General features: G+C 38.9%; 1 protein-coding gene across 1 annotated transcript; it reads left to right on the forward strand.

Annotated features, from left to right (window-relative positions):
* On the forward strand, positions 1 to 24,517 carry LOC116828653 (plasmanylethanolamine desaturase 1-like). The gene is given in 5 exon segments (XM_032787042.2): positions 1 to 410; positions 1,345 to 1,436; positions 11,720 to 11,864; positions 22,555 to 22,761; positions 23,909 to 24,517. Coding segments are annotated over 5 exon segments (597 nt in total). The 5' UTR covers positions 1 to 379; the 3' UTR covers positions 24,031 to 24,517.
* The last annotated feature ends 2,101 nt before the right edge of the window (positions 24,518 to 26,618 follow it).

Raw genomic sequence — 26,618 nt, forward strand, 5'->3', positions numbered from 1 at the left:
ACTGGAGATAAAGCATGCATTTTAAACAATGCAAGTAATTAAGTATTGGAACAGTGTACCAAGTGTCACTGTGGATTCTCTATCACTGATAATTTTTAAATTGAGACTGGATGTTTTACTAAAAGATCTTCTCGAGGAATTATTGCGGGGAAGTTAAATAGCTTGTGTTATATGGATTGTCAGACTACATGATCACACTGGTCCCTTCTGGCCTGGGAATCTAGGAATACAAGTTCAGGGTGGTTATTAAATCTAGTTGTTGCAGTGACATGTCATACTGATTTAAATTGTTTTTTTTAAGTTCAGGACAAAGATGGTTTGCATGAAGAATTTATTTACTGCGAAGGGGAGTTTGTTTACATGGTAGCTAAGGAGGACAATGCAAAGAATTGATGAGGGAAAAGTAACGGGTACTATGTTTGTTCTGAATTAACTACTTGGCTTTAGTTTGACAGGCAAATCCTGAATCTTGGAGTTAGATAATTAGCCCATTTAAAAAAATCCTTTCAGTTGTATTTGAATAACTAGAATAGAGTTTTATGGACACTAGATTGAGTTACTGATATGCTGTATATAAAGCTTATGAAACAGTAATACAAATCTTCAGCATTTTTGCTAGATGTTAATATTGAACTGGTATTTGAAAATGAGGGAATAGTTCAATATAAGTAGCTCTCATAGTTTGATCACAATAAACCCTGATCCAGTATTTTTGAAGCCTTGCTCTTGTTGAGCTAGAATATGAAATTAAGCATTCAGATCTCGAAACCCCAGTCTCAGGAGAATTTTGCTCTTTTGGAAAAGGCTCTCAGCACAATGGAACCATCTTATGTTGCTGGAATAAAAGGCATTTCTGGAAGGTATTTCGGTGAAGATATGAAACTGTACAGGCCACATAGAGAAAGGGAGAGAGAGAGAGAGATAAGGAAGAATATGGTTGAAAAAATGTTGGAGAAACACTGGGCTAACCCCATTATTTTGTGCTAGGTTGGGTTAAGTAAACCTACAATAGAGAAACCTTTAAAAACTGATTAATGGATTACTATTAAAATGAAGTTGGCTCCTGCTGACTTGCTGCAGTTTTGTATGTAAAACTGATTTTCTGATTCTGCATGATTCCAGAAGCAGCTTTTTAATGTTTTTAAATAGAGACTTTACATTTCTTTTTAATTAAAATTGATTAAACTGAATTTTGCTAGTTTTGTGTGGTCTCATAAAAATATTTTTGCATTTGGAAATCGGTGACTTTTTTTTTTTAATTTTATCTGCTGCATAGGGTAAGTGGTTGAGGTAACTTCAGTGTGTAGATTAGCTTCTACTGGTAACATTCTTTTTTATTTCCAGTTGCTGGAATTATTACAGCTGATTTTGCCTCAGGCATGGTTCACTGGGGAGCTGATACCTGGGGTTCCGTTGATATCCCTGTGGTTGGCAAGGTAAGGAGAAGTTGACTTGCATTCAATATGAGCAGTAGACTAGAAATAAATCATTTTAATATGCTTTCTGAAAATAAAAAAATTAGGAAGGGTTGTGGGTGTCTTTCTGGTTTTAAGCACCCATCCACCAGCAGTACCTGGGAACCTTGACCAAAACTCTTGAGACAGCGTTAATTCTTTCTTATGTATTGAGAAATAGATCTCACTTAAACACTGAAGAAATTAACTTGTTTCAAAGAGAGTATTTTTCTGGGTACCCACCCAATAAGAATTAATTTTTTATAAAGTGAATGCTGTAAAAGCATGAAACTTTAGTGCTCAGGTTATCCATTGAACAAGTTTAATCTGTGACATATAAAATGCAGTTCAGAAAAGCTTATGCACTGAATCTAGGTATTTGTAATGTGCCTATTACTATAGTATTGGAGCACCAAAGTAACTGTTAAATTTTTAGAAATGCTTATTAGTACCTTATACTGAGATATGTGGAAGGAGGGGTGTAATTGAGTGACTTTTGTGCAATTGTATAATGTGTTCGTTTAAAAAAAATCAGCACTGGAAAAAAACAGATCTTATTAGAAACGTACAATTTTATGAAGTCTGCCGTTAGTGTCTGAACACCAGTGAAATAAGTTATTTCCTTGTGACAATGCCATATTTAGCACAGTAATAAAAGAGAGGAAAGAAAGTGATCTTTGACACGCTAATTATTTTTGATACTTGCATCAGAGTTTAGTAAATCAGCATGCTGCATCTGCAGTGCTAACCAAACTAATCTAAAATACTGGCCTCCCTGTGGAGGTATAGAAATGTCATAGTCCATGGAGACTTGCACTGCATTTATGCAGGTCTGCCTTTTCTGTCATAGATTCAACAGCCCTTCCCAGAGAAGATCTACAGTGCTTTAAACAACCTTAACATGAGGTTTAAAGAGATTAATGAATATCAGCCTTGTACTAAATAAATCTTTATCACTTGCTTTACCTACTACAGTAATTGCCTCAGTGCAGTGTAACACATTCAATCTGCCAGCTTGCTGTTAATCTCAAATACATCTTTGACAAAAGAATCCATCTTATCTTCATTTTTGTATGTGTGTGTGCACAGTTGCCAAATCTGGCATTTAATCAGGTCATTGAAATACTTACTATATGTGAAGCTGTATAGTAATATGAAAGTAACAGGGTTGATGAAACTGTTCGTATGATATACTTTACAAAAGCTCCATCTTATCCTAACTTAATTTTATATGTGGTATAGCATATATGCCTTCCTTTCACAAAACAAAATATTAATAGACATAAATGAGGCATGGGCTCAAAGTGGTGACATCTGAGGTATATACAAATAAATAAAGTGTAAGAATGTGTATGTGTGTTATACACAGGTACACACACTATTTAGATATCAACAAGTTTGGTCATATATATCAGAGATATGTTAGGTTTTGTTTGCATATTTATGTTTTCATTTTTCCACTGTGACTTCTGATCTGAATTTTCAATATATGAATGCGTCTAGTTTTCATTAAGAAAGAGTGGATTATTTTAAAGGACTAGTCTCAAAATTATTAATTGCAATTTAGCAACACCCAGGAACAATATATAACAATGTAACTAGAAGTGTTTTGTACTTAAAATAATTTAACCTTTTTATTTAGCAGAAATGGTACAATTAAATTAATTATCGGTCTCCATCTAAAGTCAGTCCTGTCTAACATTATCTGGTGAATTTTTTAAATGCATATTATTTATTTATATTTAGCTACTTGGTAGCCCTCACAGTATATTTTCCATTTGTAGTGCTGTAGCCGTGTTGGTAACCGAATATTAGAGAGACAGGCAGGTGGGTGAGACCAACTTCTGTTGGTGGAAGAGGCAAGTCCGTCAGACTTTGTGTTAACTACTTATGCTAAACATTCTGTTCCACCTTTTGTTTAGCTGTGACACTGAGTTCCTTTTCCAGACCTGAAGGAGAGCTCAGTGTAGCTTGAAAGCTTTTCTTTTTTAATCAGAGAAGTTGGTCCAATAAAATATATTGCCTCATCCACCTTGTCTCTCTAAGGTATTTTCCAGACATTCAAGAAGTTGAGAGAGATAAGAATGTTTATATAAGTCAACTAGATTCATGATAGGAAGGATGGAAGAAGTGGGTCTTAATTCTGGACATGGAAGGGGTCCTTGTAGACCAGCTTAATGTACCTGCATAGATAGCTGCATGGCAGATGTCATGGAGGTCAGGTGACTTTGTGAGAAGCAGATGGCTGGAGATGAGAAGGAATATTGATGGAGTGGATGGTCTGGGGGTAGTGCTAAACTTGATATAGGTGGATATAAGTGGAATGGGCAGAGCCTTGAAATAGATGATGAGCTTATATCTGATGCAATAGTGGAAGAAATTCATATTGAGGAGTGACATGCTCATCAGCTGGATCACGGGAAATGACTTTAACAGCTGCATTTTGTATGTATTGAAGGAGCAATGTGTGTATGATCAAGGCTAGAGAGAATGGCCAAGATTTTCAAAAGTGCAGAGCATTCACAGCTCCTCTTGAATTCAAGTCCCTAAAGTCCTTAGGCCAAGGTAAAATCGAATATTGAAGTCAGTGAAAATGTTAGTTATTTACCACTTTTGCAAAATCAAGTTACTTATATTTTGAAAGTGTGTGTGTGTTAAACTGAGAGGCAGTGCAATCATGGCACTGGACTGAGAGTCAGGTGAACTGGGTTTTAATGTCTGTTTCTGCCACTGACTTATTATGTGACCTTGGGCATGTCTCTTTATCTCTCTGTGCCTCAGTGTCCATATCTGTAAAATTGAGATTATATTTGCTTTTCTTTTTAAAGTGCTTTGAGATAAGTATGTAAAAATAACTTATTCCTAAATTCTGCAGTACAACCCAGATTTTTTCGCCTGCCCTATTATATTCCAAATTTTCTTAAATCTTTGGGAAGATAGACTTTTGTATGAAAGGGCTAGAAATGCATTGTGCATAACTATATGAAAGAGCTGTACCGTAGTTTTTAACCTCGCATTTCAGATAACCTGAGGTTGGTAGTTGAGACTGAACTGTGCATTTATTTTAACTGCTCTTGATTGAGGGATGGGAATTTGCCCTTTACATTTAGGTGATAATTTTTATACCATATTTCTTGACCTTTCATGGCTGTGTTTGGAGCTTGTGGTTGCTAAGCACTTTTTACCTCCTTTAAAAATCAGTCACAAGACAATGACAGGTTTGAGGCTGTATTTGAGAGGCTGGCAAAGTGGTTGGATTTTTCTCATACTCTCAGCATTCCTCACAATTTCTTGCTGCTGAGCTGCTAAGACCATGACCTATCTGATGCTGGAATACTTCTTCCCTTTTCTCCTTTGACTCATTGTTTTCAGAGTTTCCTTAGAGTCCTGCCTGTGAACCACACATACTGCAGCTTGATGCCTCTGTGTGTAGCTTCTGGGTTTGCCCTTGCTCTACAGTTGACCTTGCAAGGTCTTTCTTTCCTGTAATGTTTATATTTTATTCATTTTCAAGGTAGAATCCTTACCCTCAGAGTTGTCGTTCACATATTAGTAACAATCTCCATAGCAAAGAAATTTACAGTGAAGCTGTAATACTAAGACTATACAAACACATGAAGCTTAAATGTCAATCTCCCCATTTCTGAGGGTGTATCTTTTTCTCTTATATAATGCCAGAATTTCAACCATTAATTTTACTAATATCTCTGGGAAGGCACATCAGATTACAGGAAATATTATACCAATAATATCAGAAAGAGATGGGATATTATTTTTGAACCACTTTCCTGCTCATAAGAATGTATTTAGGATCTAGCTAATTAATAACAGACTATTTAAACTAGAAGAAGGCAAATAGCTATAGAACATTCCAGACTTGGGTACCTAAAGGTTGACACCTAAATCCATGTTTTGGAACCTAAAGGAAGGGGGCCTGATTCCCAGAAGTACTTAGTTCCTACTGCTCCCATTGCAGTCATTGTGCAGAGGCAGGCATCATTAGCAATTGGCTTGGAAACCTGACAAAGAACGGAAACAAGGAGAGAGAGGTCTCCGGCTTCCATGAATGAAAGACACATTGAACAAAGGGACAAAAGATCTTCCCAGACTCCTCCCTGAAGCAGCAAAGGATTAGTCTGAAGTAATACTGGACATACAGGGCAGGGTGAAAGTCTATGTTTTAGTGCCAGAATTTCATAATTCTGTACACACAAGTGCACATGCGGTGACAATAATGTCATATTGCAGATGGGAGATTAGCCCTCTAATTGGCTGATATACTGACTCAGTTGTGAACAATGAGATGTGCAGTTATGGAAGGAATCTGGTCCCAAAGATGAACTTGGAGACCAAAATGTTCTAACTTGTCATTTTAAATTAGGGACCTGGTTTTCAGAGGTGCTGATGCAAAATCTTTTCCCAGGGTTCTCTGGTGCAGCATAGTTTCTTGATGTCCACCCCCCCCCCGGCCCGTTTTCTAGCCGTCTAGCCAGAAGCATTCTGGAACTACCCATCCTGCAGATTCCAGGATGGAAATCTCAGGGTTTTAAGAAATACAGCTCTTTGTCACATAGCTATGTCTTACAAGAGGAATTTCAGTCTTCTGCCAGCACGTCAGTTGTATATTTTGCTTGCCCTACCAAGATTGTCCCCCTACCACATCTTACTTTGGTGGTTACTTCTCCTGCAGCTCCTTGGTTTTTTGTTTGTTCACTGTGTCACCTGCATCCTCTCAGGGCACCAGCCAGATCCTATATTACAGGGACCCAACACGACTCGAGTAAACAGGGAAAAGGGCCTTGGGACCCAACAATGCAAATTATTGTTTGTTTTTTTACTTTAAAAAAATGAATTGGAACTAGCCTATGACTTCCCAAGGGTAGTTAATGGGGAAAATTTCAAAGCTACCTAAGAGATTTAAGAGCACAAGTCCTAGTGAATGTCAGTGGGGATTGTGCTCCCAAATCTCTTAGGTGCTTTTGAAAATCTTCCTCCTAAATGGCCTTTCTAAAAGATTTTAAAGGCTAAAATCCTTTCTTTGCAAAGGCTAGAAAGCATTGTGCCCTCATACTTTTCATAACAATTGTCATTGCATATGCCGTGTATTTTAGCCAAAAGAAACACCAAGAGATTTTATTAGTTATTTTAACACATTGAAGCTTTGTCTCCCACTTAATAGCTATCAGTTAGCTTATTGATGCAGTTTGACTCCAGCATAGCTATTCAGATTACACGTTTATGATTCCCAAATTTATGTATTTATTCAGAGTGTAGTCTTAGCAGTCATTTTTGTCATTTGCTGTGTGATAGATATTCCTAGCCCGGTGGTCAGTGTTGACCATGGATCCATCCGTTCTTCCAGAGCCAGTGCAATAATGCTATTATTTTAGAAGGAGGTAGTATGGTTCTAATAGTGCCTCAGTACATAATTTTCTTTTTGTAGCAATTATTTTCATCTTCTGCTAAGTGGCTACTATACATCTTCTTTATACAAGTAGCATTGTTATCCCTCCATTGGAGGAGCTGTGGAAGATATGAGTATTTTAAATTTCTTGCTGTATAATTCCAGATAATTACTTGGTTTAAATCAATTTTGTCTTCAGTTTTCTGCAGATTATTTATTCAAACAAATGAAGGCTATTTTGTTATGTTTCCTTTCGTGTTCTTATTGTTCACTTTTTTCATGCTTCCTTTTGGAAATGTAAGAACTCTGAAATCCACCTATAGAGAAAGGTCTACTGAAAATATATCAGTTTGCTTGTAACTTGCAGGACTTCACATCAGCATCATTGCTCTTGTATTAAGCAATCATTTCAATATGTGCTCTTTCATGGTGATGTTTTGTGCTTAACTGAATATTTCCCATTAGCTCTCTTTTCTCAGATTGATTTCTGTACTTCCTTAGCATAATGAATATAGAAATTTGCAAGAACAAAATGTTACTGCCCTATTAGCCATACCAGGAAAATAAATTGACACATTTCTCCAATTAAATGTGCTGGGTTTTTTTAAAGTTCTTTGAGAAATTCCTTGCTTCTTACACACCAGATAACAAAATCTCTTAATGCCATAATCTCTTAGTAATGTGGGATCTTTCAGGTCTGAGGCTAGACTGTTTTATGCTTTCAGAGCATGAGTTACCAGAAAGGGACATTCTTTCCAAAAGACACAGTTTTTTGAGTAATGTCCTTATGGATGGTCCATGTCAAGTGTGTATGTGCTTTGGATTGGAGATTTTCAGTAGTAATGCCCGTTCGGTGCACTCATGCCCCCTACTCATCCTCGTGCCATGCAACAAAGGCTATGTAGGAATGCAAGGATGAATCCCTCTCAGTGCTTTCTCAACCACCTTGGCCTGAGACGGTGCATCCAGCACGCCCACTTCAATTGGTCAAGCCTGCCTCAACTAGTCTTTAGTTAATTGTTAGTTTTATTAGTTTAGTGTTTAGTATTGTTGAATTTGTTGGTTCTACAGAAGTACAATTTCTGTTTAGCCTTTAAAAGCAGGGCCAGGAAGAAAAGGGAGATGAAGCTGAGGAGGTTTTATGATGGAGTGCTTCCTCTGCCGCACCTCAGACCCAGGGCAGGAGATTTCCCCTCTTCTCTCCCACACCCGCACATCAGTCTCTGAGCAAACATAGCACCCCATCAGCCTCAGCCCAGTGTTCACCTCGACCTTCCATCCTGAAGTGACCCTTTGCGTCGTCTGGATATGTGAAAATTAGGATTAGAATGTGGTAGCTGGTCAGATACAGGTCAGGATTTTATTTTACGAGGAGCAGTGTTTAGTATCAGAATGCTTGTTATGGACATTAGCTTTCAAATCATATTCTTAAATAACATAAAAATAATATAATATTCTTTGTGCAATTGATATTCAATATCTTATTTGTTAATGAGCTGGCAACTACAGTACCACTTAAAAAGTCACTATTTACTGCTTGGCAATATTTTCAGTTCATGGAGTTTGTTCTACTGTTGTTCCACTATTCATAAAATCCCTTTTCAAGGACTTGTGGATACAGATGGTTGAAATACCATGTAAAATTCTTCTCTTAGATCCTCCTGAAAGCAAATAGCTCCTTACATGTGCAGTACTCCCATTTGGTCTGAAAGCATGGGATTTATCTTTTAGAGTTGGACATGTGTTGCAATCCCATTTCCATGAAAGAACCTCAACATGGTGCTATTCTCTTCCATTTGCTTCTATAATTATGCATACATAGCTGTATTATTTGTGCTGTACTATACATTTGGTGATGTTTCTAATGACATTCAGAAATCTTTGCAATCTTTTAAATGTTGTCTTCAAATTCACTTTTGTGTCCTGGAAAGTTGATCTAAGAAATACATTTTTCTACAAGATGATAAACTTGTCATCAAAATGTAAAAATTGTCTTTCATCCAATCAGAATTATTTTTCTACCAGCTGAGACACTGATCTTGCAATTGACTGCATGCAGATGCACCGCTGTTCTTTCTCTGAACCCCATTGCAATGGGTGGGGTTCCGTGTGGATGCACATCTGTGCAGCTGCGCGGTCAGTTGCTAGATCAGGGCCTTAAGTAATAAACTGCATTTGTCTACCTGGAGTTTTCCTTTTAGAGTCTACTAGTAACTGAAAAAAATTTACTTTGGGAGAACTCAATGTACGGTTATAATTAACTTAGCGACAGTGACTGTCGCACACAAATCTATTACTTATTTTGTGTACAAGATTCTAAGAGTTTTATAAAAATAAATATGTTAGTCTTTAAGGTACCACGGGACTCCGTGTTGTTTTTATAAAAATATAGCAGTTAAAATAAACTGAATGATTAGCAACAATCAGAGGAAACTTAGAGTGCTTGCTGGGAAAACTGTTCCAAGATACGTTTATACCTCAAGCGTAAATTAACTCTCCCTTACTTGAGAGAGCCTTCTTTTTATGGTTATTTGTATTGAGTGGTTATTTGTTCACTAGTCAGCCCCAAACATGTTCTAGCTGCTTGGTAGACAAGAAGGAGAATTAGTATGAAGAGATTAGTATGACTTTTTTTCATGAGCATCAATACAGTGAGATATTTTGATGTTCTCTATCTGTCTGAGGCTCTGCCTACACTTGCCATGAAGAGTACAGACTCTGCATGCCCCCCAAGCATGGGCAGAAATAAACAGTGCTTCACCATCCACACTGCTGGGTGAGTAGAGCAAAGACATGCCAGAGCCTTAGGGTATGTACCCTGCATGGCTCTCGACATGCCTAAGCAGTGCCTCTCCTGTCTATGCTCTTATTTTTAGCATCTAGTGTCCCGCTTCTGGAGCCTTTTCCTACCACAGAGAAAGGCTTCAGCAGTGGAAAACTGCCAGAGCTTGTCCCTGCTACCTCTCCCCAGGCAGAGCTTTTCACTGCTGCATGTAGCTACACCACCAGGCTGCAGCCTGCTTTCCTATATAAATTATAGCTATACATACCCTACATGTTGCTGCCAGTGTAGACAAGGCCTAGGTAATGTTGTTGCTGGCCAAGTTTTTATTGGAAATACCCTTTGTTTAAGCACTGAATTGTACTAATTATAGGTTGGTTAACTTATTTTTTAAAAAATCTAGTTTCTGTACCAGAGTTTCTCTCTCTTTCTTATATTGTCTTTTCTCTAATGAATTCCTTCCTTCTTGTTCCATAGTGTCAGTCAATATCCATGTACCCATAGAATGTAAAATCTTGTAGTTGTAAAAGTGTGATATTAAATCTGGAAATTCAAATGCAGAAGTTGTAAATGTAATGTCTCTAGGGTTTTCTGTGGTTGTGTTAAGTAAACCTTAGTTTTGTTTGTGGAGTTTGGCTTACTTAGAATTTGCTTATTCTGTAAAGTAAATTATTCCATTCATTGTGAGAATTCGAGTAGTAATCTTGTGACATGGTATTCATAGAGAAAGGTAAGTATTTGAAAGTCTTTCTAGTGAGAGCTCTCTGTTCTGAGTTGTAATACCCCTGTTGTCATTTAGGCCATTGTATAAGTATTTCCTTTGTAGAAGTGGGGATCTAAAAGAATTTTTACCATGTGGTTTTTTTTTAATGATTGTTTTCTTCCCACAATTTTACTTTCTTAGCTTGCTGCAGCACAACAAATGAACCTGCTAGCAGCTAGTCTAGCATATGAATTGATATAATTACAAAACCTCCACAACCATGCGAGTTGGTAGAAAGCTAGTTGTCAAAGCAAACATTTTTCTAACTGTTGCTTCAGTTCTGTGGTTATAGGAGAGGAACACATGAAACCCGTAACAGTAGCAGTGTAGATGAAGTTCTCGCAGTCTCCTGAAGTAATGATATCCCATATTTGTTTTCTTTCCACAGACATTTGATATGCCGGTGTCTTGTCTGAACAGAATATATGCACACAGAAAATTGGGATGTTAAATGGTCACAAGTTAAGGCATTGCTCCAGTAGCAAATTTTCACCAAGATGTTCTTGTTCAATAATAACAACAATCCCTTGCTCTCATACAGGAATGCTAGCGCTTACATCCAAACAAAAACACAAACTTCTGTGATTTCTGTCACTTGTAGTTTTTGTGTTACATGCAAATTTATGTGTTCAGATTTGTGTTGTCATCCAAGATATTAATGTATGCTGAAGAATACCAGACCCACAATCAACCCCTTAGGGATTTGATACGTGTTCTGCACACACATTCCATTCTAATGTAACATCATTGATTACTGTAGCTTGTTATCTTTAGGCCGTATTTTTACCCACTTAACTATAATTTGTTTTTTCTCCACTGACATTAATTGTGAACACAAAAATTAGAGCTGGTCTTTTAAAATGTGGCCCATTTTGTCCTCTAGATGTGTTATACTCCTGCCTATTAATACATAAAGCTATTTGCTGTGTTTGGCATGGCATCTGCGTCACGTATCTGTGTTGGCTATTACACTAAAGGTTCCTCTGCTGTATTGGGTAGGTTGTGGCTGGTTGTAGATGGGTCTGCAAACTAGGAAAATGTCTGCATTCCTGCACCATCACCCAACCACAGTCCTTGGGCTCCATGAAGCTTCTTAACTGTGAACGCTTTGAGTTCTGGTGATAATTATACTTTTTTTTTTAATGCTCTCAAGCTACGTTTAATTGATAAAATCATACTTTTAGTGTTAAATTCAAAGTTTTTCATATTGGTAGGAAAATGGATTGTATGTTCACACTGAACACACAAACTTGGGGAAAAGTCTGTAAGACCACTCCAAAAATAATTAAAATAAATGTTGTTTTTTCTACCAACAGGCATTTATCAGGCCATTTAGATAGCATCTTATTGATCCAACAGCAATAACCAGACATGACTTCATTGAGACCAATGGAGATAACTGTTTGATAACCATAATTCCACTGGTCTTCATGTTACATAAATTCCTTTCTCAAACACCAGGTAAGTTTATATTATTTTTTTTTCTTGGTGGACAAAGAGGGGTGAGCACCTCTTGTCATAGTCAAGGGACTTCTGAGGTCTGGTTCTCTGCTGCCTTGGAACTTGTATTGTCATTGACACCACTGAAAAGTTTTAATGTTTGCAGGTTGGAATTCTCCACTCACTCTGCACAGGTGTAAATGATGAAAAAAAGGTGTGACGCAATGGAAAATCAGGCCCGTGATTTTTACCATTGAGAGATTCTAAAGGTAAGGATTGTCTTTTTCCAAAGTGCAGTCCCTTGTTCACAAGCTGTGGCAGCTGAAAGTGTGGGCTTTGTCGTTTTGTCGTTTTGTGGGCTTTGTGGGCTTTGTCGTTTTGTCGTTAATGCTCAGCTTGTCGCTTGCTGTTCCTTTTTGCACAGAGTCTGTGCTGAAGTGCACTGATTGTGCTGTTGCTGGTGTAGGAGAATAGTGAACCAAGGATTGTGGGCTAAGTGAGCCTGGGAAAGTTCAGGTTTTGCGGGCAGCCACACAGATTGGTTTCAGATTCTGCAAATTTACCAATCTCATTCCTTGGCTTTGTGCTCCAGGGACTGAGTCTTGGAGAGCCAGACTCCTCTGGGACTCAGTCCGCACTCTCCTCCTCTCCACACTTCAGGGACAAGGACTACTGCGGTGCAGGCTGCTACTTAACTGACCTCATCTTTATGTCGCAAGAGCTCCTTACCACTGAGGCTTCAAGAACCTAGTGTCCGAGACTGAGGCTGTCCTGGGCCAATGTCTGAGAATTTCCTCCCTTTAGCCTGCAACCCGGTGGCAAGTCTTTGCTTGGCCAATTGATGCAAGTTGCAGTGGAATATCACCACATTCTCTGCTGAGCTGAACTCTACGTTCAAGTTTATTTGGGTTAGGTTTGAAAGGTTTGGGTGCGGCTGGCTCAAATTTCCACTCACATGTTCACCTGGCCCTGCTAATAATGAGCTGAATTTCATATTGCCTGTACTGCACAGCCAGCTTGCTGCACAGAATCTTAACAGCCTTAATAATTCCCCTAACCATCCAATTAGACTAATAATAAAGGCTTAATTACATATCCAGTTAATCATCAGATTTGTTCATGGAACAACTTTAATTGGTAGATATAGCTGTTACAATTTTCCAGTTTGAAAGCTATCACCCATTTTTGCTCACAGCTATATTCATCCAACTGTTTTTATGATTGGGACTTGACCGGCATTATTAAGACAATAAAGAGGCTCAGGAACTAAGAAACCTAACCACCCACTGCTATTGCAGCACCCTTCTACCAAACGCTGCCTGTGTTCAAGCCTGACCCTCTGATTTATAGCGCTTTGTTCTGCATATGTTCAAGGAACTCCAAATAGCAAATGGCTTCTTTACAGGTTTCCAAAAATGAAGCTGTTCTGTATTCTGCCCAGGTAGTTCCCACAAAATGATTGTTAAAGACTTTGGGACATGGAAGCCCCTTGGCTTTGTATGATTCAGTAATGCACCACCTAAGCCATTTTGTAATAGATCCTTCAGTAGCCCTGAGTCTTTTTTCTTATTATGGAAACATATAAATTGGCTCATCCTGTAAAACCCTTCAGTTTTAAAAATGTAAAACCTAATTGCCTTATGGACATTCAAAGAACAGAGGCGCTTCTCTGGGGAGGTTTTGCGCTGAACCAAAAGATGACAGAACTAGTTACTGATTAAAAAGAATGGAAGACTTAACCTCTTGATGCCAGTTGTCAGGCTTCCTCCCACCTTCATATTTTCTGTGCGGCTTTAATTGCTGCTGTGTGTTTTTACACCACAAAGATCTGATTCTGTTTTCTTTGGGGTTCGATGGGGTAACTTTTTACAGCAACCTCCTTGTCTCAATCAGTTTTTCCTTTGTGCTTTTTAAACAAGTGATCGGTCCAACTGAGACTAGCATTCCCTCATTTAATAAACCTCCTGATATCCCTTCTGTGCTCAGAAGAGCCATGTGTAAGGTTCAGCCTCGGCTGACAATATTGGTCTTTGCTGTGTGTTCCAAATGTGTCTCTTTGAAATCACCTTAATTTAAAAAATAAAATAAAATCTTCCACGTCCAGTGTGTCCAGAATAATGAATCTGCTTTAACATAAATAATTTTCTATCAAAGTCTAAGAAATGGCCACATTTTTAGGAAGCATTACACCCTAGGGAAGTAAATGACATATAAAAATGAACTTTCAAAGTGTTGGTCTATAGAAAAAGGAGCAGTGTGTGATGGCAAAAAATGAATTTCTGTGAATTAGCACAACTCATTATTCGTGCTGCACACACCTTACTGTCTTACATTCCCTGTACTTAGCTGGAATATAAAATAAAAAAACTGCAGCCCTTCTCCCTGGCCCTCAGTGGCGGTCTCTCTGATTGGATGCCACCTACAGCATGGCAGAGAGCATCAAGGAGCTAGAAGCTGGGAAACATGCAGAGTAACCGTTTCTTAAAGTGCATGTCACAAGTCAGCTTTATATATATTTTGTTAACGTATTCTAGATTTAACAGACACTTCAGTTCCCACTAACAACTCATTTAAGAGGGGGAAGAAACATGCAGATCAAGAGCACTTTGACAAAACGTGGTTCCATAGCTGAATCCTTTAAAAAAAATGGAATAAAAGATTTCAGAAAATACACAAATGGATAACTTTTCAAGTGAGAGGAATTGAGAATTATGTCCTATATAATGCTTAAATCCAAAGCTTTTTGTGGCAGGGGCTCTCTGGATTTTGTCTAGTACAGCGCCAAGCATATTGCATTTAACAAATAATAAATGTCGTGTATAGATTTCCTATTAATTTTCTTTCAAATAATTTGCAGAGCTATCCACAATGCGCTTTTATTCCTGCCACAGCAACATTAACTTCTGTAATCTGGGGTCAGGGAGATAGACACTAACTGAATAATCAATTCACCTCTCTGTTCATCAGCACTGTATTTTCGAATGTACATAGGCAAACCAGATGTAGGTAATTTGGTCCAGAGCTTGCTCCTGCAAAGTGTTGAGCACTCTTGCAAGGTGCTGAGGACCCATAACTAACCCTGGCCTTAATAAGAGAATCTAGTCATGGCATGCAATATTCATTTCCCCCCAGTGTCCTTTACATAGCCCTCATGGGTATTTTTGTTGGCCATGCTGGAAGATTTTTGACAATGTCCTTCTTTAGCTATGTTTTAACTAGCTGATGGTATCTGAGCAGTTGCAGCTCCAAGTGGAAGAGTTAACTACTGAAAATCTTGGATTCACGTTTATGCAGTTTCTCTATCATGGGGCTGTGGGCAACAATGTTATGAACATCTACTAGTAATTAAAAATCTTCCTAACATGTCATGTTAGGTTGTTGACGAACCAGTTCAAAGGCTGAAAAAGAGACAGTGGGAAAAGGGGGCAAACAGAGAAGAGGGATTTAACCTCGCATTCCACAAGGAATATCTAATAGAGATGTTTTTGAACTAAAACATCAGATCCAAACCCCCTCAAACTCAGGGGAAGTGCAGCTCTAGATCAGAACTTTGCAGGTCAGGCTCAGCTCTTTGGCTTAAGGTCATGTTAGAGAAGCTGTGGAAACTTTGGGAAGCACCTGTCAAGTCTTGGGGGATTTTTTGTAACCAAAATAAATTGCTCCCCTTTCCATTTTAAGTGCAAATGGAAAGAACCATGTGTGTAGTATGTTATGGAACAGTTTTGAATGCTGAGCCTCCTGTACCTTTAGCAAGCCCAATTCTCACCTCCTTTTTATGTTTGGCCTTGTGACTGAGGAAGTAGATGAGACCAGCACTTCCTCACCATTAGAAAATTAAAAATCCCCACTAAAGCTCTGTGGTTTTATGACCCTCTGTGTTACTTCAGTGTTATCATTGGATTTTGTAGGAGCTTAACATGAAGCCCAATTTTGAGGTCCACAATCCTCCATGAAGGCTGCTCAACTTTTGTCTTCAGCCATCATTCACAGGGATAATTTTTGTCTATTTTTAAATAAAATCTGTTTTTTTTTTTAAATCAAGCACTTAGAGTTCATTGGTTTGGAATTTAGAACATTGTTTTTATATCTGCTATACACTATTGTGACTACCAAATCATCAGGCTGAGATTCCGTGAATTATCCCTGCCATTCTACAGTATAGTACCTGGCTTACAATCATATCAGGAATCGTTTTTGGTTTATGATGGTTCATTAAGTGTCTACAGTTAAGCGTCTTTTCAAACTAAAATGTTAAATTTTTATGACATTTGGGTTCAGTACAAATGTCACATTTCAGTACTTGGCTCTTAAATACTTTATTTATTATGACTTCCTAAATTTACCTTTTTATCCCCTTTTTCAGCAGTTATCCTGTTGCTCGCTCTCACTTTTCCAAAGCTATCCGCCACTCTGCCATGTTTCTCTGACCCATCACATTTTCTTGCCCCCTACCCCTTCTGTTTCCCTCTCCCAGCTGCACCTCTTTCCTATGCATGAAACATGCTCTCTGAATCCCCATTTACTGAGCCACCATTTAATTGAACTCACTTCTGCCTTATCACCCACAGGTATGATACATTAAAAAACAAACATACATATTGTGTGGAATATGACACACTGTGCCTATGCCAAAATGAAGTTACCGTGTGATCCTATAACTATGGTTCTTCCCTGCCTCTCCGCTTCCACCCAAACACCCCCTATTCCCTCCCGTTGTTCGTCTCTGTCTTGTCACTAATTAACATGTTAGTTCTTCGGGGCAGGGGACAGGTGTTTTAATATATTTCTGTACAGCACCTGGCAAGCTTTTGTGCACTGTAAGTGCAGGGGAACACCCAGAGTCAGTCTAGTAGAGTGAGTCTAATGGTCTCAAAATGTTCTTTCACTCTTTGGGCCAAGTTCTGCTCTGCACAGAACCCAGAGCAGGCAGGATATAGATGCAAAGGTGTCTTTATGCCACTTCTCGAACTTCCTGGATTCTGGAGGTAATTAAAACTGCCACAGGACTGGTTTAACTTGTGCCTAGCTGCCCACAGGCTCATTCCAGCCTCAAGGAATAGTTGGCATGTAGAGGTACTTCAGCTACTCTTTTTCTTCCTAGCCATGACCCCCATACAGCAGGCTGTGAACTGGAAATGCTTAGCTGGCCAGATCCAGCAGCACTCCAGTCCCTTTGTGCCTTCAGAGCATACAGGAAGTCCTGGATCTGGCTCCCATGCTTAGTTCATGCAAGAGTAGATTAAGTGTCCGTGGTTCTGGGATGAGAGGGACCTGTGGAGCTACAACATTTGGATCCTAGGATCCGTGTAGAGGGAGTGTTGGGATTCACCTTGGATGGGGGAGGTAACGTCAGCTGGGGGAGCCTGGAGCAGGTTGAACACACCTTTTTTGGAGTGGGGACCTGGGGAACCTGGATCTGGTCTCAATTTTGGCATGCTGCAGAGGTGTTATTTTCCTGTAGGTATAATGTGGGTCTGGGACATAGAAATAAATGGAAAGGAAACTTAAATTGAGTTAAATATGTATTTTCCTTCTGGTATAAAATGTGTTTTCACAGCTTTATAGAGTGATTTGAAGTCAGAGCTACGTTAACCAGGGCATGAACTGCAACTGGCCAACAGTGAATTTGTACAATTTCAAAAATTGCGTTGTCTAAACCATGAACACCTAGTATTTCCATTGGTTTGTTTTAGGACATGCCCATATACAAACTTCTAAATATACTGTTGTATTGCTATTGTTCTGCCATTGCCAAGCTACTGTGCTTACCACAGGGTAACCTGTCCTACTCCCTCCAAAATCCATTGTGATACCAAAACATAAAGTAGTAAAACAATGTTAGTGAGGAAAGTCAATCGGTAGTATTGTCTGCCCATTTGCACTGAGAGTGAGATCTGAAATGCCCTAGATGGATTGGCCTGTCTAGGAATTTATACAGCACTCTTCAATTCTACAGTTAAAACTAGTATTGCTGTGGTTTCATTTAAAAACAAATAACCAAAACCCTCCAGTTTTTCTTTTTTAAATAGTTCTTGCCCTGCCACTAGGACTAGCAGGAGAAACAAAAACATGAGCTGCTCAGTTTTACAAAAACACATATAAGAACGTGCAAAATGATTTATTGAAAAAGCTGAGAAGCTCAAAAGGTTTGGAGACTGGGCTTGGTAGGATAAGCACTTAAAGCTTTTACACCAAGGTCACCCAAGCGTTCTGAACCTATGACCAACCTACCGCATGTTCTATGGTAACGCTTTACTTACTCCCACAGTCCTGCAATGGGCCCCCTCTGTCCTTTGTTCTCCCCTTGTGTGGAACGAGTAGCCAGGTTGGCTACTTGGGAACATGTTTGAAGTCAGAGAGCAGGAGGTATCTCCTTTTCTGTCTTCCTCCCCCACCACCTTTCTCTTCGAAATCGTGAGTTCCCTCCTCTCTACCTCTTTCCCTTGTTTTCCCTTCACACCTGCTAGCCTTTCTGCTCCTCTCCTGACCATCACCCAAAGACATCATGTGCCCTAAGAAGGGATGGGAACTGATAGTACTAATGCCACTAGATGTCCGGCTTCACAGTCTGACTCCTCTCCCTGGTGGCCTCGGGCCACTCTGTTCTCACTGCCCATGTTCCTCCCAGCTGTGACCCTGCAGTCAAATACACTGAGCATGGATGGAGGCAGCATGTGTACAAGGAGCTGGGTAGAGAAGGTAGCTGACCTCCTCTCTGGCGCAAAAAAGCACGTGCAACATGGAGTGGAAGTGAAGATCTAAAATACTAAAGGGCTGTAGCAATGCTAGGCAAAAGACAGAAATCGGGACATACTGTCAGAAAAGGGCCCTGAAAGCTCATCGTTGTCTTCAAGAGACTGTGTCATCTTAACTTTCTGGTTGCAGTGTGCTTAAGTTCTTTTTTGTATACTAATAATATGTTGGAATGACACCATGATCAAAATGCCATGGAAACAGTCCTATATTCCCTATTTGGAAGTTTTACAGATGCAGACTGAGATTTTAAAAAATGGGTGCCTAAGGTTAGGCTCCTAAATAAATGACCTGGGCTCACAAAGGTTCAGGCTATTTTGTTTACAACTGTAAAGAAGGATTTAGAACTCCATCTTTAGGCACCCCCCCCCCCTTTTATCAGTGTTTGGCTGACTGACACCACGATGTGTTGCTATTGTTATATAAAGAGATACCTCTTTCTGTGTTCAGGTTTTATTTAAAAGCCAGCGTATTCTGAGGGCTAATCAATTGCTAGGTCACTCCTTGTTTGAGAAAATGCCTGTGTGACCACATCTGTTGGGAAATATTGATGTGGAGCTGCAGTGGAAGGCCCCATGTGAATCAAGTGGGTGCTGCCAAACCCCTGAGTCACAGATGCTCTGTGAGGGAGGAGTGTTGTTTTTTGCTGCAGAATCAGGATTAGCCTCCACAGGAGCTGGGTCTGATAAGCTCCCTGGGGTCTTCAAAGCTGAAGTAATGGAAATTCATTTTTAAAATATTGAATATGGCTCTAAATTACTAATAAGGGAATGGATTTACAGGCATGCAGCTTAATTTTAACTTGCCCCTCCCACCACTCTAGTGAAGCATCTGGAGGATTTGCAGTGTTTTCTACCATTTTGTGATTTTTATCACTTGCTTTTGGCTGCCATGGTGCCACCTCTTTATCAAACAGACATTTGAGGTCCCTGCTGCTACTGATCCTACTCACAGAGTGCTGCTGATTGACGTGGACCAGAGTGCCCAGCATGGCTTGCCTAGGCTGAGAAAATGGGTGAATGCCCTTGCTCTTGCTCTCTCTCCCCCTTCAAGTCAGTCCTGAAACATTTGAGTATCTAAAATGGAAGCTCAATTATCTATGGGAATTATTGCTCATGTCAACTGCAAAGGGGAAAGTTAAAACAACAGCAACAACCACATAGTAAAGGAAAGGCTCCAGAAAGCGAGAAAGTAGGTAATAAAAATAAGACATTTCTGAATTTCAAAGCTGTATGACACAAGGTTTTTTTTTTTTTTCTTTTTTTTTTCTTTTTTTAGGTAAAACTACTTTTTATAAAGCAAAAGCAATTCTGGATTGATTGTAATTGATTTCCACCTACAGTTATTATAGTTGCATCTCATCATGCTGCCACCGTTTAACCCGGAACTAGACAAGGCACTGGTATGAGAGCAAGCTTTAAAGTACTCACAGTGATTTCACAACGGGCAGTGAGACTCTCCATATTTTATAGATCCCAGCAAGGCAGAAGCCTGCTACAAAACTAGCACTGTAATTCTTGAACATACTTGCTCTTCTTATCAATACAAACTTAATCTAAACAGGGCATGCAATGTAGCAAATAGTTTTTGAGAGTATTTGAGGTATAATACTAGTTATGTTGGTAATTAAAATATGTATTTTTGTTAAAGGAGAGAGTATGAAACTATAATATATTTTAAAGTTATTAATGTGGATAATAAAAATTGTGTGCCTCTATAATATAATATAAAATTATATAATAATAAACTAATTCAGTTATAATTGAGCCCCATCTGGTGGTGATATGAGGGAACAACTGATAAATTATTGCGATGGCAGAGAGATTGTTCATGCAAGAGTTCAAACCTTTTTTCAAAAGGTTTAAGTCTTAACTAATAAATGTGAGGCTAATTATACAGTATCACTTATAATCATAATATTCCTGTCTAATAGTCATATCCTAAAATGAGTCTTTATAATTGTTTGTGTGTGTCTTAAGGGTTTGTGAATACGATCTTTTCTGTAATAAATACAGATTTAAGTGCCATGAATAGAATTGCTTGCCTGTGCTGCTCTGACTAGGAAGCCTTTTTGCTCTCTCTGATCCAAACAAATGCTCAAGAAATTGTTACATATTACAGAAAAGAGAGTAAATTATTTGTGTGGACTCATTAGTGTAATTGACAAAGCTTGGCTATCAAACTTTTTGCTCCTAGCTAATCTTTCACTTTCATGGGACTTTTCCCCCCATCAATGTCCAAAAACAAACACACAAAGAAAGAATGTGGATCTCACTATCTCCCGAGTTGGCTGCTAGAGGATAGTAAGTAGTAGTCCTCTATTAAGACCTCAAGGTGCAACACAAAGTGCTTCAGTTATTATGATACAACATGGTAACAGTGTGTAGCCACTGTGAATAAAAACAACAAAACAGGGCCATAAAATGGAGTATATGCCCAGGGCATTTATGTACACAAGCAAATGGCTGGGTGTCTCCATCTTGCTTCTCCTCAAGAAGTAATCTAGCCTGACCTGACATCAAGGCCAGAGCGCTGTGTGTGTGTGTTCATGTGCATGCACGCACATTATATATTTGTGGGCATACATCCAATAGTCACCAATTAGCGTCAACAGTTTCCACAGTGGGATCAGGGATTCCACAGTTCCTTTCTGTTCTAAATATACAGAAAAATTGTTACGTGTAGGTTATCGCAGAACGGTAAATGTTGCCTTGTTGTGCTGAGCTGTGGCATGTGAAATAAGCACAATAAAAGGGTAATGAACGAATGTAGTTTGTGAAGAGCAAAGAATGGGAATGTGGGAACGAAGTTAGGTTTCCTATCTTCTACCTTTGTGCACGTTCCCTGGATGAAGTGGGCTTTGGCGGGGAATGGGGCAGAATGTAGATTCCTTTTACCGAAACCATTGGGAAATCGCTCCTGTTAGTTCAAAGGACTAAGAAATTGAGTGTATGACTAAATTTGCTATGCACACACAGTACATTTCCTTTGTCTAATATCCAGCCCTCAGTACTGGTTAAGAGCTAGGTGGTATCACCTTATTATCCAGTACATAAGGGAGGCAAAGGGGAACAATACCCATATGCTGTTCAGCAGCTGCTAAGCCATTTCACAGAGGCTGCTTTATGAAGAGGAATGGCTGAAAGTCGTTTATATGGGAAACTTATGCAATCCCCTGTGGAAGTAGTGGGGAAAGGAGGATCCGCACAGCACCATAGTCCTGCAATGCACAGTTCCTACACACCTAGCTCCCCTATCACTTTGCCAAAAAGGGAAGGGGGGAAGTGCACTGGATTCAGTGCAGTGGGACCTAATGCAGCACTAGCTGCTGGATTTTTAGGAGATTAGCACAAACTCTATGTAAAATCGACTACATGTGCAGTGAGAGTTTTGGTGAATCGTAAGTAAGGCAGGATTGAAATCATTTTCTGCTGCAGCGCTCAGCACTTCTCTGTGAGACCTATTTCTATGCCAGCGTTCAACTTTTTTTCCTCCCAGCTGTTTTGACTGTAGACCTTTTTATTTATTTATTTATTTATTTTATTTTAAAGCACACATTTTCCTATGCGGCGTGTAAGTTAATAAGTGGTGTTTAGCATGGACTCACTGTTATGGTGTCTGTGTGATTATGTCTGCTTTTCATTAATGTTTTAGGACCCCCAAAATGAAAATAGCATAGGTTGGCTGTCTCTGTAAGCCTGAGGGTTGTCCACCTCTGGTTTGGACCTATTCAGGAAAAAACAGCTCATGGTTTATGTCATAAGCATTGTTTAGTCAGCAAAGCTGTTGTATAAGGGTAGCTATTGAAGTCTGAACTGTTCTCTTGCCTATAACTGTATCTCTGTATTACTGAACGACATAATCTTAGCTTTCTCTTGCACAATTTGCTTTTAAAATTGAATGTGTTTACATAGTCTTACAAACTGCTTACTAATCAAATGGTTTTTTGCCTGTGCAGAATATATACATGAGACATATGCTTGGGAGTGCTTTGTGTTTGCACTAGCTATTTTTGTCACAATGACTAATCATAAGTGGTCCCATTCCTACTTTGGGCTGCCTCTGTGGGTCACCGTTTTGCAAGATCTGCACATCATTTTACCGAGGAACCACCACAGAATCCATCACGTAGCACCCCATGAAACCTATTTTTGCATCACTACAGGTAAAATAAAAACGGTGAGAACCAGGGCATGTCTGAGGTTGTGACATGGGGTGAGGGGGGAAGAACTTGGAAAGTTGAAAAAATGTATTGCTATTGGAATGGATTATTGCAAACTGGATGTTTTCATTTGGTGCTGCTTCCTAATAGATGTTTTCACTTTAAAACTGGAGTTTTAAATAATAGAGTGCGATGCTGAGAATTCTTCATCTTTCATGCTAAGTTAGACTGTTAGAAACTCTACTCATAGAGGACAGAGCTGTTTCAGTGTAATATAGGACTGTCATATTACAGGAACAGATTTAAGTAATAGCATTCAACTCTTCATATTTGTATGATGTGTGTGCCACAGATGGTAAGATATTTGCATAACTGAATGTAACACACATCATTGACAATCAAATATTACAGTAATGTAGAAAAATGTTTTAACATACCTGTGCTTATATTAAATCTCATTCTCTGTAAATTGTTAGCTGTAATTTTAAATTGACTTAAAATCCTATAAAAGGAAATCATATGTTTTTAGATTGCTCATGGCTTAAAGGACAGAAGCTACTTATGATTTAGTGAAGCTAGTTTGTACCAACTCTGTGTTGATGATTCTTTGAGACTGTTTCAAATGAATCCATAATCATCTACTAAGTTTTTTTTATTTACTCCATTATTGATGATGCCTTTGAAAATTTGTTTTGATAGTCCATAATTTAAAAATAGATCTTAAATAGGGTAATTTAAGTGGAAAGTGTCTATAATGCCCACAGAAGGAGTATTGAGATGGTGGCACTGAATAGAATACAGATCTCAAAGTACGGTGATCTAGTGGTGTATAAAAGATAGTGAATGAGGTTCAGGAGACTGATTCCCAGGCTAGTAAAAGCTTGTCTTCTCAAGGATGTGATACACTAGAAATGTAAGAATGCATGGCGGGGGTGGACGAAAGAGAATGGGGGCACAGGGTATTAACATTACTTTGAAACAGCCCTTTGACATGTACTTCAAACATCATTAATGTATGGGTTGGCAATAGCTTTAGGTTATGCTTAAGAAGAATAGTAACTAGCAAGTTATAATATTTTAGCAAGGGGAAAGACAAAAAAGAGACATGATTGAGAAAATATTTTCTCAATCAACACTTTTTCCCTTCCAGGCTGGCTAAATTACCCCTTGGACAGAATAGGATTTTGGAGGAAAATGGAAAATATTACAGAAGCATTAACAGGTCAGAAACCTCGAACTGATGATTTACAGTGGGCATGGAAGATGCAATAACGCATTCTTAAAAAAAAACAAAAAAACTAATATGTCATCTACAGGAAACAAGCATCTCTTTAGCACAGTGGATTTTGGCACAATGTATTATGAAAACTTTGAAATTCTGCAGAGCACGGTTTGCAGTGTCACAGAAGAATTTGATGATTTGCCAGCTTGGATATCTTTAAGAGTTGAAACACAATGATATTTTGAACATACAATCATTGAATGTAATTGCTAATCTTGATTGGTTTTAAGAGACTATTATGCCTGATGTTGTATTTATTAGGACGTGTGTGTATCCTGTTACTGTACTTGGGTGGATACTCACAATGCATCTGACTTCATAAATGTATCCAGAAAAAAAAGATATTTGGCTTCAGTATAAGTAAGATACATAAATTGTCTTTGTGCCATTGTTTCCTGAAGAGTTTGTATTGTTTAATTTGCATGATACAATGTTTCAGGATAGGGCTAAGGATATAATTTGACTAGATCTTTATTTTTAAACAGCCAAATTTTAAGCTTCTGTGTTTTGGTCATGATTTTTAAACTGAGATTCCATTTTTGTTGTCACAGTTTTGCAACCCGCAGTGATTTGATCACTCAGTTTTCCCCTTTAATCCATTCTGTCATCTATTTTCCTACAGGTATAAAATGTGGAGGCAATCTACTGTAGGTACAAAATTGCACCAATAGAAAAGAAGCTCAGGTTTGACAATGATACCTTTTACACTGTTTAATGCTAGGAAGTCTTAATCACTGTTGGTGGTTGTTGTTGTTATATGTTTATATTTCTGAGGCTCTAATCCAAATTAGTGGTTTCCATTTTGTGGGATCTGCACAAGGACACAGTGCCTACCTCAGTGATCTTATGATTTGAGTAGACAAGCAACAGACAAATAATGGAGTCCGTAACTGTGGTTTTAAATTCTTTATATGCCTTTCAAAATCAAGACATTAATTTTCATTAAATGAAGATTTCAGTGAGAGAAATATGTGCATCTTAAAGCCATTTGTAATATACTTATCAATTGAAAACCCCTTACCAAATTGTTAGAGTGGGGCATATTGTAGGGTGGTTGTTGGGTTTTTTTTAATGCTAGGAAGCAGATTTACCATGTGTCCTGATTCTGGTTTCACACTTTTATATGCTGGTCTAATGCCATTGATTTCTATGGCGTTGTATCTGACTGATCCTCGATGAAGAAATGAGATAAAAACCAATCTCTGGTTCTTAAACTTAGAATCTGCTGTCCCAACCCCCCAAAATGTTTATTTTAAATATCTTGGGAATAGGGCATAATTTATATTCAGAAAGAGCCGAAATGTTAGGGTGTCAATCTAGCTACCCTGGTTGGTAGAGCCCCTCCGCATCTGACCAGCGATCCGCAAGCATGGTCTGCGGATACCACCGATATAAAGCAGCTATCTGCAGATTTGCAGAGATCTACTGATTGGAAAGGGGCACTCTTGCATGTGTTAAATCATTCGGAGGAGAGAGTAGGGGATTTTTCATTTGTAGAGCCTTCAATAGTGTTCATCTGCAAAATGGTATGGTGCGAGATTGACAGTGCTGAACAGTTAAGAACTTTGTCTCTCCTTAAAGGCTAATCATCAGCAATACAGGTTTGTGGTAATAATTCAGCTGTTCATTTTAGGCACCAGCCATCCATGATCATGACCGCAGCCAAGTCTCAGACTAAACAAAAATGCCTGTTGTTTACTCCTATTGTCCTGCAAGATTTTTCTCCCAGTAAAATGATCTCATAAAAATTGTGAACTTGTTCTGAATACTAGGTACAATTGTCAAAAGCAATTAAGGTTCCACTGAAAATCAATTAGACTTAGACACCTATGTCACTTTGACACCTTGGAAATTTTTACCCACTGTGAACAAGTGGACAGGCTCGGTCTAAGTATATGCAGTTAAAAGTTTTAATTGACTAACAATCTCATATAGAAGGTAAGGTGGCCAGGTGCCCAATTTTTGACTGGAAAATCTAGTCGAAAAGGGGACCTGACAGTGTCTGGTCAGATCTACTGATTGGACACTCAAAGTCTGATTACTGCAGGTGGGGGATGTGCTGGGTCATCACCTGCGCCATCCCCTACTCAGCCAGGGCTGCTCCCAGTCCCGCTCCATAGGTGAGTCCCTTATGATCCGGGTGGGGGAGTGAAAGGGGAACAGCAGCAATAGAGGGGACAAGGAGTAGACGGAGCAGGGCTTTGGGGGGAAGAGGCGGGGCAGGAGAGATTCTGGCACTTCTGCTGGAGTGTTGGGTTTTTATCTGCACTTAAAGGGGCAGAGCAGCCACTCTGGCTAAACCAGGAAACGGGTTACTAGGATTTAGGAATGCTGATATGTGATTGACACAGCTATAGGGGCCTACTCCTGGGAAATGCAGAACATACATGATTCCTGTTAAAGTCTGTAGGAGACAAAGTGGGAACTTGACACATTGCAGGATGCGCCCTTGGAGGGTAACAGAATGAATACAGTCCTTATGACACACGTAGTGTGGTTTGTTGAAGATGCTTTTATTTCCTTTAGGTATTTATCTACTATTTTAACAAACATTTCACATACAACAATTTAAACTTTT

The sequence above is a fragment of the Chelonoidis abingdonii genome, chromosome 19 (genome assembly GCF_003597395.2).
Source record: "Chelonoidis abingdonii isolate Lonesome George chromosome 19, CheloAbing_2.0, whole genome shotgun sequence".
Lineage (NCBI taxonomy): Eukaryota > Metazoa > Chordata > Testudines > Testudinidae > Chelonoidis > Chelonoidis abingdonii.